The sequence below is a fragment of the Myotis myotis genome, unplaced genomic scaffold, assembly GCF_014108235.1.
Source record: "Myotis myotis isolate mMyoMyo1 unplaced genomic scaffold, mMyoMyo1.p scaffold_m19_p_2, whole genome shotgun sequence".
Taxonomy (NCBI): domain Eukaryota; kingdom Metazoa; phylum Chordata; class Mammalia; order Chiroptera; family Vespertilionidae; genus Myotis; species Myotis myotis.
The window spans coordinates 211034706-211047044 of record NW_023416324.1 but is presented as its reverse complement, the minus strand read 5'-3'; the positions used below and the strand labels follow the sequence as shown (position 1 = coordinate 211047044).

At 54.0% G+C, this 12339-nt stretch overlaps 1 protein-coding gene across 5 annotated transcripts in view; it reads right to left on the bottom strand.

Annotated features, from left to right (window-relative positions):
* The window catches only part of TMPRSS2 (transmembrane serine protease 2), a 32553-nt gene that overhangs the window by 5209 nt on the left and 15005 nt on the right, over positions 1-12339 (bottom strand). For all 5 annotated transcript variants that reach the window (XM_036350392.1, XM_036350387.1, XM_036350389.1 and 2 more), the window contains 5 exons: positions 12106-12225; positions 5789-5915; positions 4320-4430; positions 1160-1203; positions 200-371 (listed from right to left, as the gene is read on the bottom strand). In XM_036350392.1, the coding sequence (XP_036206285.1) occupies positions 200-371; positions 1160-1203; positions 4320-4430; positions 5789-5915; positions 12106-12225 (574 nt within the window). The remainder of the gene's footprint in view (positions 1-199; positions 372-1159; positions 1204-4319; positions 4431-5788; positions 5916-12105; positions 12226-12339) is intronic.

Here is a 12339-nt window from a genome sequence, read left to right as displayed (position 1 = left end):
CACGCTTGCTGAGGGATGGGTGTGGCCGAGGCATCACGTGCAGTGGCTCATCTGACCCTCTCAGGGACCGAGGGGGCGCCATTAGAGCCCCACTTATACATGAGGAAACTGGAGCTCGAAGAGGTCAAAACCCGTCGCTCAAGGTCACGGGGCCACAGAGCCACCTCCCAACCCAGGAGCCGCTTCCCCGTGAACATACTCTTCCACGCAGTGGGCAGCCGTCACGATCCACTCGGGGGTGATAATGGAGCCTCCACAGACGTGGACACCCTGGACGTGCAGGCTGACCTGCCAGGGCCAGTCCCCCGGGGCAGCACTCGATCCGCCCACGATCCGACTCTGGCGGCCCATCTTCGAGTTGACCCCGCACTCTGGAAGCGACAAGCACAACAGAGCAAGCCAGTGAGCAGGACACGGGCCATCCTGCACCCCGATATCCACCCATGCAGCGTGCGCCCGGACCGCGCCCGTCCCTCAGGCCCCACCAGGCTGGTGGACAACTATTCCCACCTTTCATTCCAGGTTGTTTGGGGTCTGACTTTTGGAGAACATGGCCTGGTCTCTTAGGTTGGAGTGGTGAGGGACATGCCAGTCACCCTGAGATCCCCCACCCCCTCCAAGCACCTCTTTTACTGCCACTGTGTTTCCAGACACCCAGCGTGGGTCCTGGGTGACAAAGGCCCTGGATCTCCCCAGTCCTGGAGGGATTGGATGCTCAGAGGCCCAAGATCATGGAACAAAGTGAAGGACGGATCCGCCTGTGTGCTGGTCACCTGCCCACCCGGTGCTGGCGGGGCCGGAGGGCGGGGCGGGCACCTGGCTCCCTTGGTACCCGAAGAAGCTTGAGCCCAGTGGGCTGGGGAGCTACTGCCAGGACCACTGGGAGCATCTGCTAGTCTCGCCCCTTCGATCAGAGAAGCTGAGCTTCAGGACCGAGAGCCCGTAAAGGAACAGGACAGGCGTCCCCGAGCGGAGTGCAGGCCAGAGCCTCCCTGCTGCTAAGGGGTTTGCAAGCAGAAGTAATGCAAACACAGCAGCCTCAGGCCTCCAGCTCCACCTCGGGGTGGTCCAGAGGGGCCCCCTTCTCTCTCCACCTTCCCAGACACGGGATCTGTATCCGAAAATACAGGACCAAACAGGAACACCCAGGCTCACTTACCTATACAGCGTAGAGAAACCACTGTTTTTGAAGAACAGACATCACTACAAAAGAAGAAAGACAGACAGATGAGTGTACTGAGTGGGCAGGGCGATTTCTCATCTGCACTTTTGACCTCTGTGGTCACAATCGGTGAGCCATTTGACTCTCAAAATACTTAAGAGTGTTTTCCAACGTTCTCACTCCCCTGCCTCCCCAGACGTAGAGGGGTCCGTGACCAACGGCTTGAATCAGGAAAGTAAATCCAGTTAGAGGACAGTGGTGAAGAGCAGACACCGAGAGTGGGTCAAACCCCAGTTTGGCAAGTTACGTAACCTCTGTGCCTCAGTTTCCCCATCTGCAGAATGGGCTAATGACAGCACCAACTCATCGGATGGCTTTGAGGGTAAGCATGCAACAACATCGGCCATTATGTTTATTCTGGGATTTTAAATCAGCCTCTACTTTTTCAAGGGAGCCATTTGTAAACTTTGGTTTCCTATGACTGCTTCTTCACATTTGTCATACAGACAACAATTCAAGCGATTATTCGTCCGGAAGCAGAAGGGAAAAAAAAAAGAGTTACTGCTTTGGGAGGCAAACATTCGAGGTTTGCCGATGCATCCTGGTGTATATTGAATGTTCCCCTAATATGCTGAGGAGGAGAGAAGCAGCCTCAACATCTGGGCATTCACAGCTGGCCACGGTCCACTTCACACAAACAACTTCAGAGACCAACACCGGGCCAGCCACTGCTCGTCAAGGACAGCACACACAAGCCCACCGCACAGTCCTGCCGGGGCAGGCACACCGTGGGCCTGGTCCCAATCAAGGACCCTCTACTCTGAGTGACGGCAGCTTCCATGCCAACCCTGGGGTAGCCGGGCTTCATGCCGCCCACCTGCTGGGAAAAAAGTGCTGAGATGCCAATCCAAGAATCACCCTCGACTCCTGCCAGCATCCAATCCAGAGCCAATCCCTGCTTCTTCGAATCATCCCCCAAATGACCCACCACAAGCCCAAATCCTGTAAGCCGTTTGCAACACCTTCCTGCCCACACGACCCACGTTCCAAGGACCACGGCGTGTCCCGGCGGTCCTGGCTGAGAGGCACTGGCAATGCCGAGAAGCACATTCCCACGAAAAAGTGTTTTCTAAGAATCGTGAGGTTGATTCTCCAGGGGAACCTGGCTGTGCAGTCATCAGCCTCTGGGCTCGCTGCGGCCACTCTGACGGGCCCCACCAGCGGCTCAGATGTAAGACCAACAATGTAAGAAATGCCCAAACCTGTACGAATTTTTTTATGAGTTCATTTGAGCCAAACTGGCGACAATTGCTGGGAAGCAAAATCACAATGGATTTGGCTTATTTTATATATTACAACCAAAGGAGGAGATATAAGTGGGTCACATGAAATCCACTGGTGATAGATTAGGGAGGCGGGAGAAAGCAAAGCAAGGAAACCTCTGGGATTGGATAAAAAGTGAAATGATAAATGCATGCTTCTTCTACAGAGGTGGGTACAGGACAGTTTACAGTTAGCAATTAACATGATAATAACAATGAGGGGATCATGGTTTCCACTCTGATTGTGCTTTGAGGGGGGAAGGGGAGGAAATTACGTTGATATTCCAAAGGTATGTTATCATTTATGTTATTGTAGATGCAAAAAAAGACAACAGACAGGCGCAGTGAAGGCAAAGACTGACCTTTGTTAAAGAAGAATACCGGCCTAGGACGTGACTATCGCCATGGCTCACTTGTGGTTAGGAAGTTTTCATTCCCGACCACCCTATGTGGTTACTTCCAGTCCCTGAGCTCCTGGGGTTTAGTATGCATGGGGTTTAGTGAACTCCTGGGGTCTGTTATCGTCCACAATAACAAAGGGCACCTTCTGAGAGCAAAAGGGAAGTCTCCCCACCCCTGCCACGTAGAGACACCACGAGCCAGGCCAATGCCTTCTCTCTCCCCTCCTAGGCCGCGGCCCTCCTGAGCTCCCAAGGTTCACAGAGGCAAGGTGGCAGCTTCCGCCCCTGCTCAGCCCCATCTGCGGTCACCCAGGGGGACAAGGCAGCACTCAGCAGGTACAAAGGGCCCAGGCAGCTGTGTTTGGCTTCCCTGGTGGCCAGACCGCAGCCCCGCTGTTTTGATGGGCACACCTGGCCGGGCACAGCCTGCCTCTTGGGCGCACCCTGTCACCTTCCCAGGGACAGCCAGGCTCGAGAGGAAGTCGGCCCCCCCAGACACCTCAGCCAGCGGCCACCAGGAATGCAAACCAGCTTCCGGCCTCCCACTCATGGGAAGGAGGGACGGCGTGATTATCCATCCTTCCCTCCAGCAGCACCTGGCCTGCGGGAGGTGGCGGCCGGCTGACACCTGGGGGGAGGGACCGGGACCTGGCAGCTGGGGGAGGCTCGTGCACAAAGGACACTGTGTCTCACATTAAAGAGCATTCAGACAATGACCAGACTAGGGAGACTGTCAACATCTTAAATACACGCAAAACAAATCACGTAGCTCAGCCCACCCCTCCCCACCTTCCTAACCAGCTAAGCCATCGATCATGTGACCTGGGGATCCTGTGACCTGGCGTTTGGGTTCATTACCACCCACAGGGCACACTGTGACCCACCCAGGACTGCAAGTCAGCGTGGAGGTCCAGGAAATGATGGCTGAACTGAGCTGCTGCCTCCCGGCCCTCCCAGGGCATCCTGTGACCCTGGGTTTGGGGCTGGGGACCAACCACCCTGCTGCCTGGGGCGGCGGGGATCCTGGAAGCAGGACGTCAGTGCTAAAACCAGCCAAGTGCAGGCAAGCAGAGGTGGTCACCCTGCAGTGACCCAAGGCGCTCTCTTCGTTTCCAGAGACCTCCCCTGACCGCCCAGTAGGCTCAGCTCTAATATCCAGACAGTGAAGAAACGACGTGGACTCTCCTTTTTGCAATGTCATCTAATAGCGCAGAGGGCACAGGGCACAACGAGATGGCACACAAACCTTCCCCAGAATGGACCCAGGGCTGCTCGGGGCAGTGGTCCTGCCCAGGGCCCATGCTCCTGGAGTGAGAACCGGCCCAACCCGCAGCCGCAGCTCAGAAAAGTCAGCCCCGGGCCGGCGCTGCCGTGACGTCCCTGCCGTTGCTCTCATTATGAATGTCTCAAAGGGGAGCGGCAGCCGCCACATACCTGTGGTAGAGCTTTTTATAGAGGTCGGTGCTGCCGGCACTGATGTTCAGCTTCAGGAAGCTGGTGGCCCCGCTGTCATCCACTATTCCTTGGCTGGAATAAAAACTATTCCTGAAAAAGACAGAACATCGCCTTCAAAATGATGGTTAAGTCGCAAGCGATTACAAACCTTGTGCTAACACTCCCCTTGCATGAAATTGAGATGAAGAGGGACGCCTTAGCAGGCTGGAAAACAGCATCACAAACATGGACAAGGGACTGTTATAAGCATCTTTGGACCCGATAACCCTGAGGATCGGACCAAGTCCCCCACCGGTGGTGATTCTAATCTAGTTTGGGTTAGGCCAGTGGTCGGCAAACTGCGGCTCACAAGACACATGCGGCTCTTTGGCCCCTTGAGTGTGGCTCTTCCACAAAATACCACGTGCGGGCGCACATACAGTGCGATTGAAACTTTGTGGCCCATGCGCAGAAGTTGGTATTTTGTGGAAGAGCCACACTCAAGGGGCCAAAGAGCCACATGTGGTTTGCGAGCCGCAGTTTGCCGACCACTGGGTTAGGCCAAGGAAACGAGAAGGGGGTGTGTACGCACATGCGGCCTAACAAAACTGACGGATGGTAAAATGCCCCAGTTAGAAATAAATTCAGGCGCCGGGCTGTGACGGGGCTTCGCTACGCCCTTCCACCCTGCAGTGGGGTGGCATTCAGGTACTTCATTAGCTAAGCTGCCAATGTTTCTACCAAGTGGTGGTTCATTTTGAAGCTTGGCACATAGAGAACACCCTGTAATTGCAGAGAAGCCACACAGGGACACCCCAAGCAAGGGGCGGTGGTAACCAAATCACACGGTCTTGCCTCGTGGGGGCAGGGGGCTGCCCTGCGTATCCCAGGGGTGCTCTGGGAGCCCTGGCTGGGACGCTCTGGATGGGGACACCCCCTCTCCTCTCCCTCCTTCCCTGTGGCCGCGCGTAGGAAGGAATTCTCTTGTATATGTCTGATGATCAGTGCTCCCACATTCAGTGGCCTTCGCTGCCTCCTGTGCATGCCGTGAAGGTTGTGCAGCGTCTGTTCCTGCTGACCTTCCCCGTCCAGCCCTCCACAGGCACCCTGACCCCAGCCCCCCACCAAGGTGGCCCTCTGTCAACATCCTGGGCCCTGGTGACCTCAGCTCAGGATGGTCCTGAGTAACCAGGAGTGGATGGAGGTCAAGGCAGGGCTGGGTGGCCGGAGACAGACGGGGGGGGGGTGGGGGAGAGCAGGGGTGCTGTGGGGGGGCAGCAGAGCCACCTGCTGGCTTCCCAAAGCAGCCCTGGGAAGGAGACACAGCGGGCGGTGTTCGGCAGGTGGTGTTCGTGGGCTGGCATGCCCAGGGAAGGGCAGCGAGAACCACTGGTCTTTCTGAAGTTTCTGCCTGTCTCTGTCACCATGGTGCCCAGCTCCAGCCGCGAAGCCGGGGGCCCTGAACTCACCTGTAGCCCATGTCCTGGCACGCTGCCCTCCCGTAGCTCTCGCTCCAGTCGTCTCGGCACACGGGATGCCAGGACTTCCTCTGGGACGAGTACACCTGCAGGATGAAGTTGGGTCCGTAGAGACGCACTGCAGAGGAGAGAGGCCCGTGAGTCTCAGACCATCGTCCCAGCTGCGCGAGGGCCCCACCCTCCCCTGGATGCCACTCGAGGCGGCAGGTCCCTCTCCCCCAGGCGCCCACCACACACGAGGGATCGTCGTCTCCTTTTCCTGCTAAGAAGTGCTCTTTACCCAAAAGAACTGAGAACAGGGACTCAGACAAAACCTTGTGCACAGACGTTCCCTGGGGACACTGTTCCCAACAGCAGAGGGGGGACAACCCAAGTGTCCGTCAGCAGATAGAGGCACCATAGAGGGTCCTCGGCCACCAAAGGAAGGACGCACGGACACAGGGACACATGGACAGCATGAGCGCTGTCACCGCTGACTGACAGAAGCCAGACGCCAGGCCACACACCGTCTGGATCCATGTCTAGGAAACGTCCAGGGGAAATCAGCAAGGCCCGGAGGGAGATTAGAGGCTGCAAAGGGCTTGGGGGGTGGGGAAGGGGTAAGGGGTGAGGCTTGCTTTTGAAGTGACAGAAACACCCCTCAATCGATGCGGCAATGGATGGCTGTGCATCTCTGAATACGCGAAACCACTGGATGGTTTGCTTTAAAGGGTGAAGGCTATGGTCTGTGAATTAGATCGCAATACAACTACTTTTGAGAGTTGCTCTTTCAACCATCACTTTGAGCAGCACGTGACCATCTCTGGCCCAAACCCTGGGCCGAGCAGAGCACCCAGGGATGTGCCCAGTTCCTGGTGCAAGGCTCTGCCCCTAAATCCATCCACGTTTTGCCAAAACTGCAGCTCTTTTGTTTACAGACAAAACTTTATAAATACAGCGTGAGCCACCCCCAGTTCCATTCTTTTCTCTCTCTCCCTAGAAGGGAGCACAACTCAGAATTCTGAGACCAGCCCTAGCCAATCTGGCTTCGTGGATAGAGTGTCGGCCTGCGGACTGAAGGGTCCGGGTTCGATTCCCGGTCAGGGCACATACCCGGGTTGCGGCTCGATCCCCAGTAGGGAGGAGGGGGAGGGTGGTGCAGGAGGCAACCGATCAGTGATTCTCTCATCATTGATGTTTCTATCTCTCTCTCCCTCTCCCTTCCTCTCTGAAATCAATAAAGAAATATATTTGAAAAACAAACAAAAAAAAGAATTCCGGGAGAACCAAGATGGCGGCATAGGTTAACGCTGGAGTTTGCTGCTTTGAACAACTACTTCAAAAGTGAAACCAAAAAACGGAAGGGACATCACCCAGAACCACAGGAACGCTGCCTGAGTGGAAGTCCTACAACTAGGAGGAAAGAGAAACGCATACGGACACTCAGAGGAGGCGCAGTGCTGAAGTCAAATTCTGAGGTGCGGAGTGCGCGAGCAGGCTGGCGGTGGAGGGCGCGGTTGGCGTTTTCAATCGGGAGGGAGTCGCAGACTCTGAGCTCCAGATCCGGGGGAGTCTTTAGGGACCCAGACTCAAACGGGAGAAGCGGGACTGTCTGGCTTCGGTCAGAGCGAGTGCAGCTTTCTCTCTGAGCTTTGCAGCGGGTGCTGGGACTCAGAGAGGCAGAGCCCCTGGGGACAGGACTGAGAGCCGCCATAACTGCTCTCTCTGGCCCACCCTGTTGATCCTGTGCGACCCGCCCCGCCCAAGCCCTGCACACAGGCATTTGCCGGATAGCCTCAGGCAAACGCCAGATTAGCACCTCCCTAGAGGACAGAAGTTCTCTCACTGCTGACACAGCTGATTCTCATAGCCACTTGGCCTGGAGGTCAAACCCTCCCTGGAATTAGCTACAACAATCAAGATTTAACTATAAGACTGCGAACAAAGACCACTAGGGGGTGCACCAAGGAAGCATAACAAAATGCGGAGACAAAGAAACAGGACAAAATTGTCAATGGAAGATATAGAGTTCAGAACCACACTTTTAAGGTCTCTCAAGAACTGTTTAGAAGCCGTCGATAAACTTAATGAGATCTACAAGAAAACTAATAAGACCCTCGATCTTATATTGGGGAACCAACTAGAAATTAAGCATACACGGACTGAAATAACGAATATTATACAGACTCCCGACAGCAGACCAGAGGAGCGCAAGAATCAAGTCAATGATTTGAAATGCGAGGAAGCAAAAAACACCCAACCGGAAAAGCAAAATGAAAAAAGAATCCAAAAATGCGAGGATAGTGTAAGGAGCCTCTGGGACAGCTTCAAGCATACCAACATCAGAATTATAGGGGTGCCAGAAGATGAGAGAGAGCAAGATATTGAAAACCTATTTGAAGAAATAATGACAGAAAACTTCCCCCACCTGGTGAAAGAAATGGACTTACAGGTCCAAGAAGCGCGGAGAACCCCAAACAAAAGGAATCCAAAGAGGACCACACCAAGACACATCATAATTAAAATGCCAAGAGCAAAAGATAAAGAGAGAATCTTAAAAACAGCAAGAGAAAGAAACTCAGTTACCTACAAGGGAATACCCATACGACTGTCAGCTGATTTCTCAACAGAAACTTTGCAGGCCAGAAGGGAGTGGCAAGAAATATTCAAAGTGATGAATACCAAGAACCTACAACCAAGATTACTTTATCCAGCAAAGCTATCATTCAGAATTGAAGGTCAGATAAAGAGCTTCACAGATAAGGAAAAGCTAAAGGAGTTCATCACCACCAAACCAGGATTATATGAAATGCTGAAAGGTATCCTTTAAGAAGGGGAAGAGGAAGAAAAAGGTAAAGATACAAATTATGAACAACAAATATGCATCTATCAACAAGTGAATCTAAGAATCAAGTGAATAAATAATCTGATGAACAGAATGAACTGTCGATTATAATAGAATCAGGGACATAGAAAGGGAATGGACTGACTATTCCTGGGGGGGAAAGGGGTGTGGGAGATGCGGGAAGAGACTGGACAAAAATCGTGCACCTATGGATGAGGATAGTGGGTGGGGAGTGAGGGCGGAGGGTGGGGCGGGAACTGGGAGGAGGGGAGTTATGGGGGGAAAAAAAAGAGGAACAAATGTAATAATCTGAACAATAAAAAGTTAATTAAAAAAAAAAAAAAAAAAAAAAAAAAAGAATTCCGAGAACATCTTGTGTGGAGAGAAGTCGGGTGGCGATGCCATGTAAAACCGCACTCTGTGTTCTGAGGGGGTGTGTTCTGGGGTGTGTCTGTGAGCCCAAAGTGTAAAATGAGGGACCCACTATTCTCAGGCCTCACTCTCGCCTCCCATCTGTGCCCCTGACTCGCTGGACACGCTGACTGACAGTATTCCTCCGTGAAATTCCAGCCTCGGTCTGATTACTTCCCAATGTTTCCGTGATGAGTGGTTCCAGGTGCCACGTGTTAGGTGCGTGGATAAGCCACCTGTACTGCACCCAGACAATGGGAGATGATTCAGAGCTAAAAAGAAATGAGCTATCGAGCCATGAAAAGACATGGAGGCAACCTCAATGCGTGTTACTAAGGGACAGAAGCCGATCCGAAAAGGCCGCATAATGTATGATCCCAACTATAGGACATTCTGGAAAAGGCAAAACCATGGAGACAGTGAAAAGACCTGGGGTTGCCTGGCGCTGGGGGAGGGATGAGCAGGTGGGGCAGAGAGGAAGTCTAGGGCAGTGAAATTACTGGGTACGACACTTCAAAAATGGAGACACATCATTATTCATTTGTCCAAACCCAATGCCCAAATGTAAATACATTACACACTTGTCCACAGTATCGAGAGCAAACCCAACTGTGATCTCAGGACTGCAGTTAATAATGACATATGGGTATTGGCTCATCAATTGTAACGCACGTACCACCCTAACGCAGGACGTTACAGACCGGGACAACTCTGAGGGGGATGGGACCCTGTACTCCCTGCGCGATTTCTGTACACCTAACACTGCTCCAAAAATAAAGTCTACCAGTGTTCAGAAGGTAACCAGAATTAAACTACTTCCAAAATTAAAGTAAAACTGACACAGACGTGGTTGAAAGTGAGGGAGACAGTCCGTCTTGACTTGTGGGTGACGTGGGGGTTTATTTTCCCTTCCAACCATCTGCGTTCAAGGGCTAACTCGGAAAGAGGACGGGGCGCACCCGAGAGCCCACCCAGCCGGTCGCGAGCAGTGTGTGCTTTCAGGATGGTGACCTGTTTCAGCTTTACTGAGGCAGCACCGACACATACAGAGTGTGTGTATTTAAGACGTACAAGTGTGTATATTCATGTTGTTCCGACGTACGTGTGCATGTGAAAGAAAGGCTGCAATCAAGGTGATGAGCGTCTCCAGCACCGCGGCCCGAGTTTCCTGCTTCCTGTGGCGATGAGAACACTTCGCCTGCCCGCTTCGCCGCTCTCAGGCGTGCAGCCAGCATGGTGGCTGCGGCACCTCGACGGCTCTCCCGTTCCCCTCGCTAGGGTGAAGCTCACAGAAAGCACAGCAGTGGACGTGGGAAGTGAGCCAACGTGGGAGGAAAGCGCCACACGCTGCTCGTTCTCCATGAGCGGCGGGTGGTCTCCACGTCCGGAGCCGTGCGCCCCAAGGAAAATTCCCTCCTCCCCCGGGGAGGACGGGCTCAAAGCGCATCGCATGCGTGTCCTGCTCGAGTACAGACCACGCACGTCGCGTCCGTCTACATTGTTTTATGTGAATCACTGATATGAAAACTAGATAATAGCACAACCACATTGAGGGGGACCTAGAAATTATACACGCACGACCCTCCGACCCAGCAGGAAATGGTCCTCGAGGTGCTCACGTGCTTGGCACATGTGTGTGACAACAAGTGGTGGCAGAACTAACTGTCCCCAGGAGGAGACTGGGACGGAGGGCGCGGCCTCACGCAGGGACTCTGGGCAGCAGAGGGGACGGGAAGGAGCTGAGGCCCGATTCCAGGCTGCGTGCCGGCTGGATGACAGCCACGGGGAAATGGCCTTAACATGCAAACAATATGTGCTTGTTTATGCAAAATCTCTCCTGAAGGAGAAGCAAGAAACTCATATTAGTTGCACCTGAAAAACGAGGCAAGGCTGGTGCACAGGCATGTGTGTATGTGTACATACATGGTGCGTCTACATGAGAATGTGTACGTGTGTGTGTGTGTATTTGATTATGTGTGTACATGAGAGTGTGTCTATGTGGTGTGTCTATATGAGAGTGTGTGTGTATGCCTGTATGTTTGTATAGTGGTGTGCATACATGAGAGTGTGTGTGGTGTGTGAGTTGGTGTATGAGTGTGTGTGTGTGAGCAGAGTTGGGGGGATGACATCTCTCCTTTGGGACTTCCTGAATTCTGATCCACTTGAATGTATTAACTCTGCAGGTATTTAAGTACATACAACTTACATGTTAAAGGAGAGCGAGGAAGAGACTGTCCAGGTAACACGAGTCTGTCTCGCACATGCACATGGGAAATACCAAAAGCCATTCTACCCGGAATCTTCACCACCCTCCACTCAGCCTCACAAACGCCCCACTTTCTGTAAGAAACGGTGACAAACACCATCGCTAACACAGAGGCAGGCGCTCTGGCCCAAGTCTGAAGCATGCGTGAGCCACTTGCTGACCGGGAGCTCCTGGCAGAGAAAAGGCCTTCGCCTGCAGACACAGGTGACATGCGGCGGCTGAGGCCAGCCTGGGGCCCAGGCATGTGTGTGCATGTGTACATACATGGTGTGTCTACATGGAAGTGGGGACGAGCAGGAAGGGAAGCTTGCTGAGGGGGCCACAGGGGCAGGAGGACGACCACGATGCCCAGTCTTTCCCTCCCGGCATGCACTGCACGAAGCGTTCCCAGCTCAGAGGAACAGCCTTTACTCAGGATTGGGCACCAGTGACGTTAGCCCCACTCCGGTACCCAAGCGTCACTCGCCCTCTCACAGCCACAAAAACTCAGTGTGCGCTCAACTTCACATTGTACACGGCTGCTCACTGTTACTGCCGTGTGGGACGTCTGTGGCAGATGGGAGTGGGCATGTCCTGTCACGGGGACTGGCCCTGTCATGTCCCTCCCGCCGCTGTGTGATGCAGAATGAGGAGCACACCCGCTCTGAGCCTGTCTCCTCATCTGAAAATCGGGGTTAACCCAAGGCTCCAGGCAGGGACTCACGATGGAGTGGACATGCCCTGCACCATCATGCCCTGGCCACGGTGGACCCCGGACACGGTGGACCCCGGCGCCCAGCCCCTGGCCACGTGCAGCTTCCCACTCACCGCACTGGTTCTCGTCCTCCCCGCTGGGACAGTGCAGGATCCCGTCACACCAGAGGGAGGCGCTGACACAGGTCCCCGAGGAGCCACACTCCATCCCCGACACCGTGCACCTGCTCTCCGCTTGCAGAGAGAGGGGAGGGAGACACCGTCAGGCTCAGGAACCAGGGAAGCTGCCCCTCGCCCACCACAGCGTGTCATCCGCCCCACGCAACAAAGCGGAAGCACCCGTCCCCC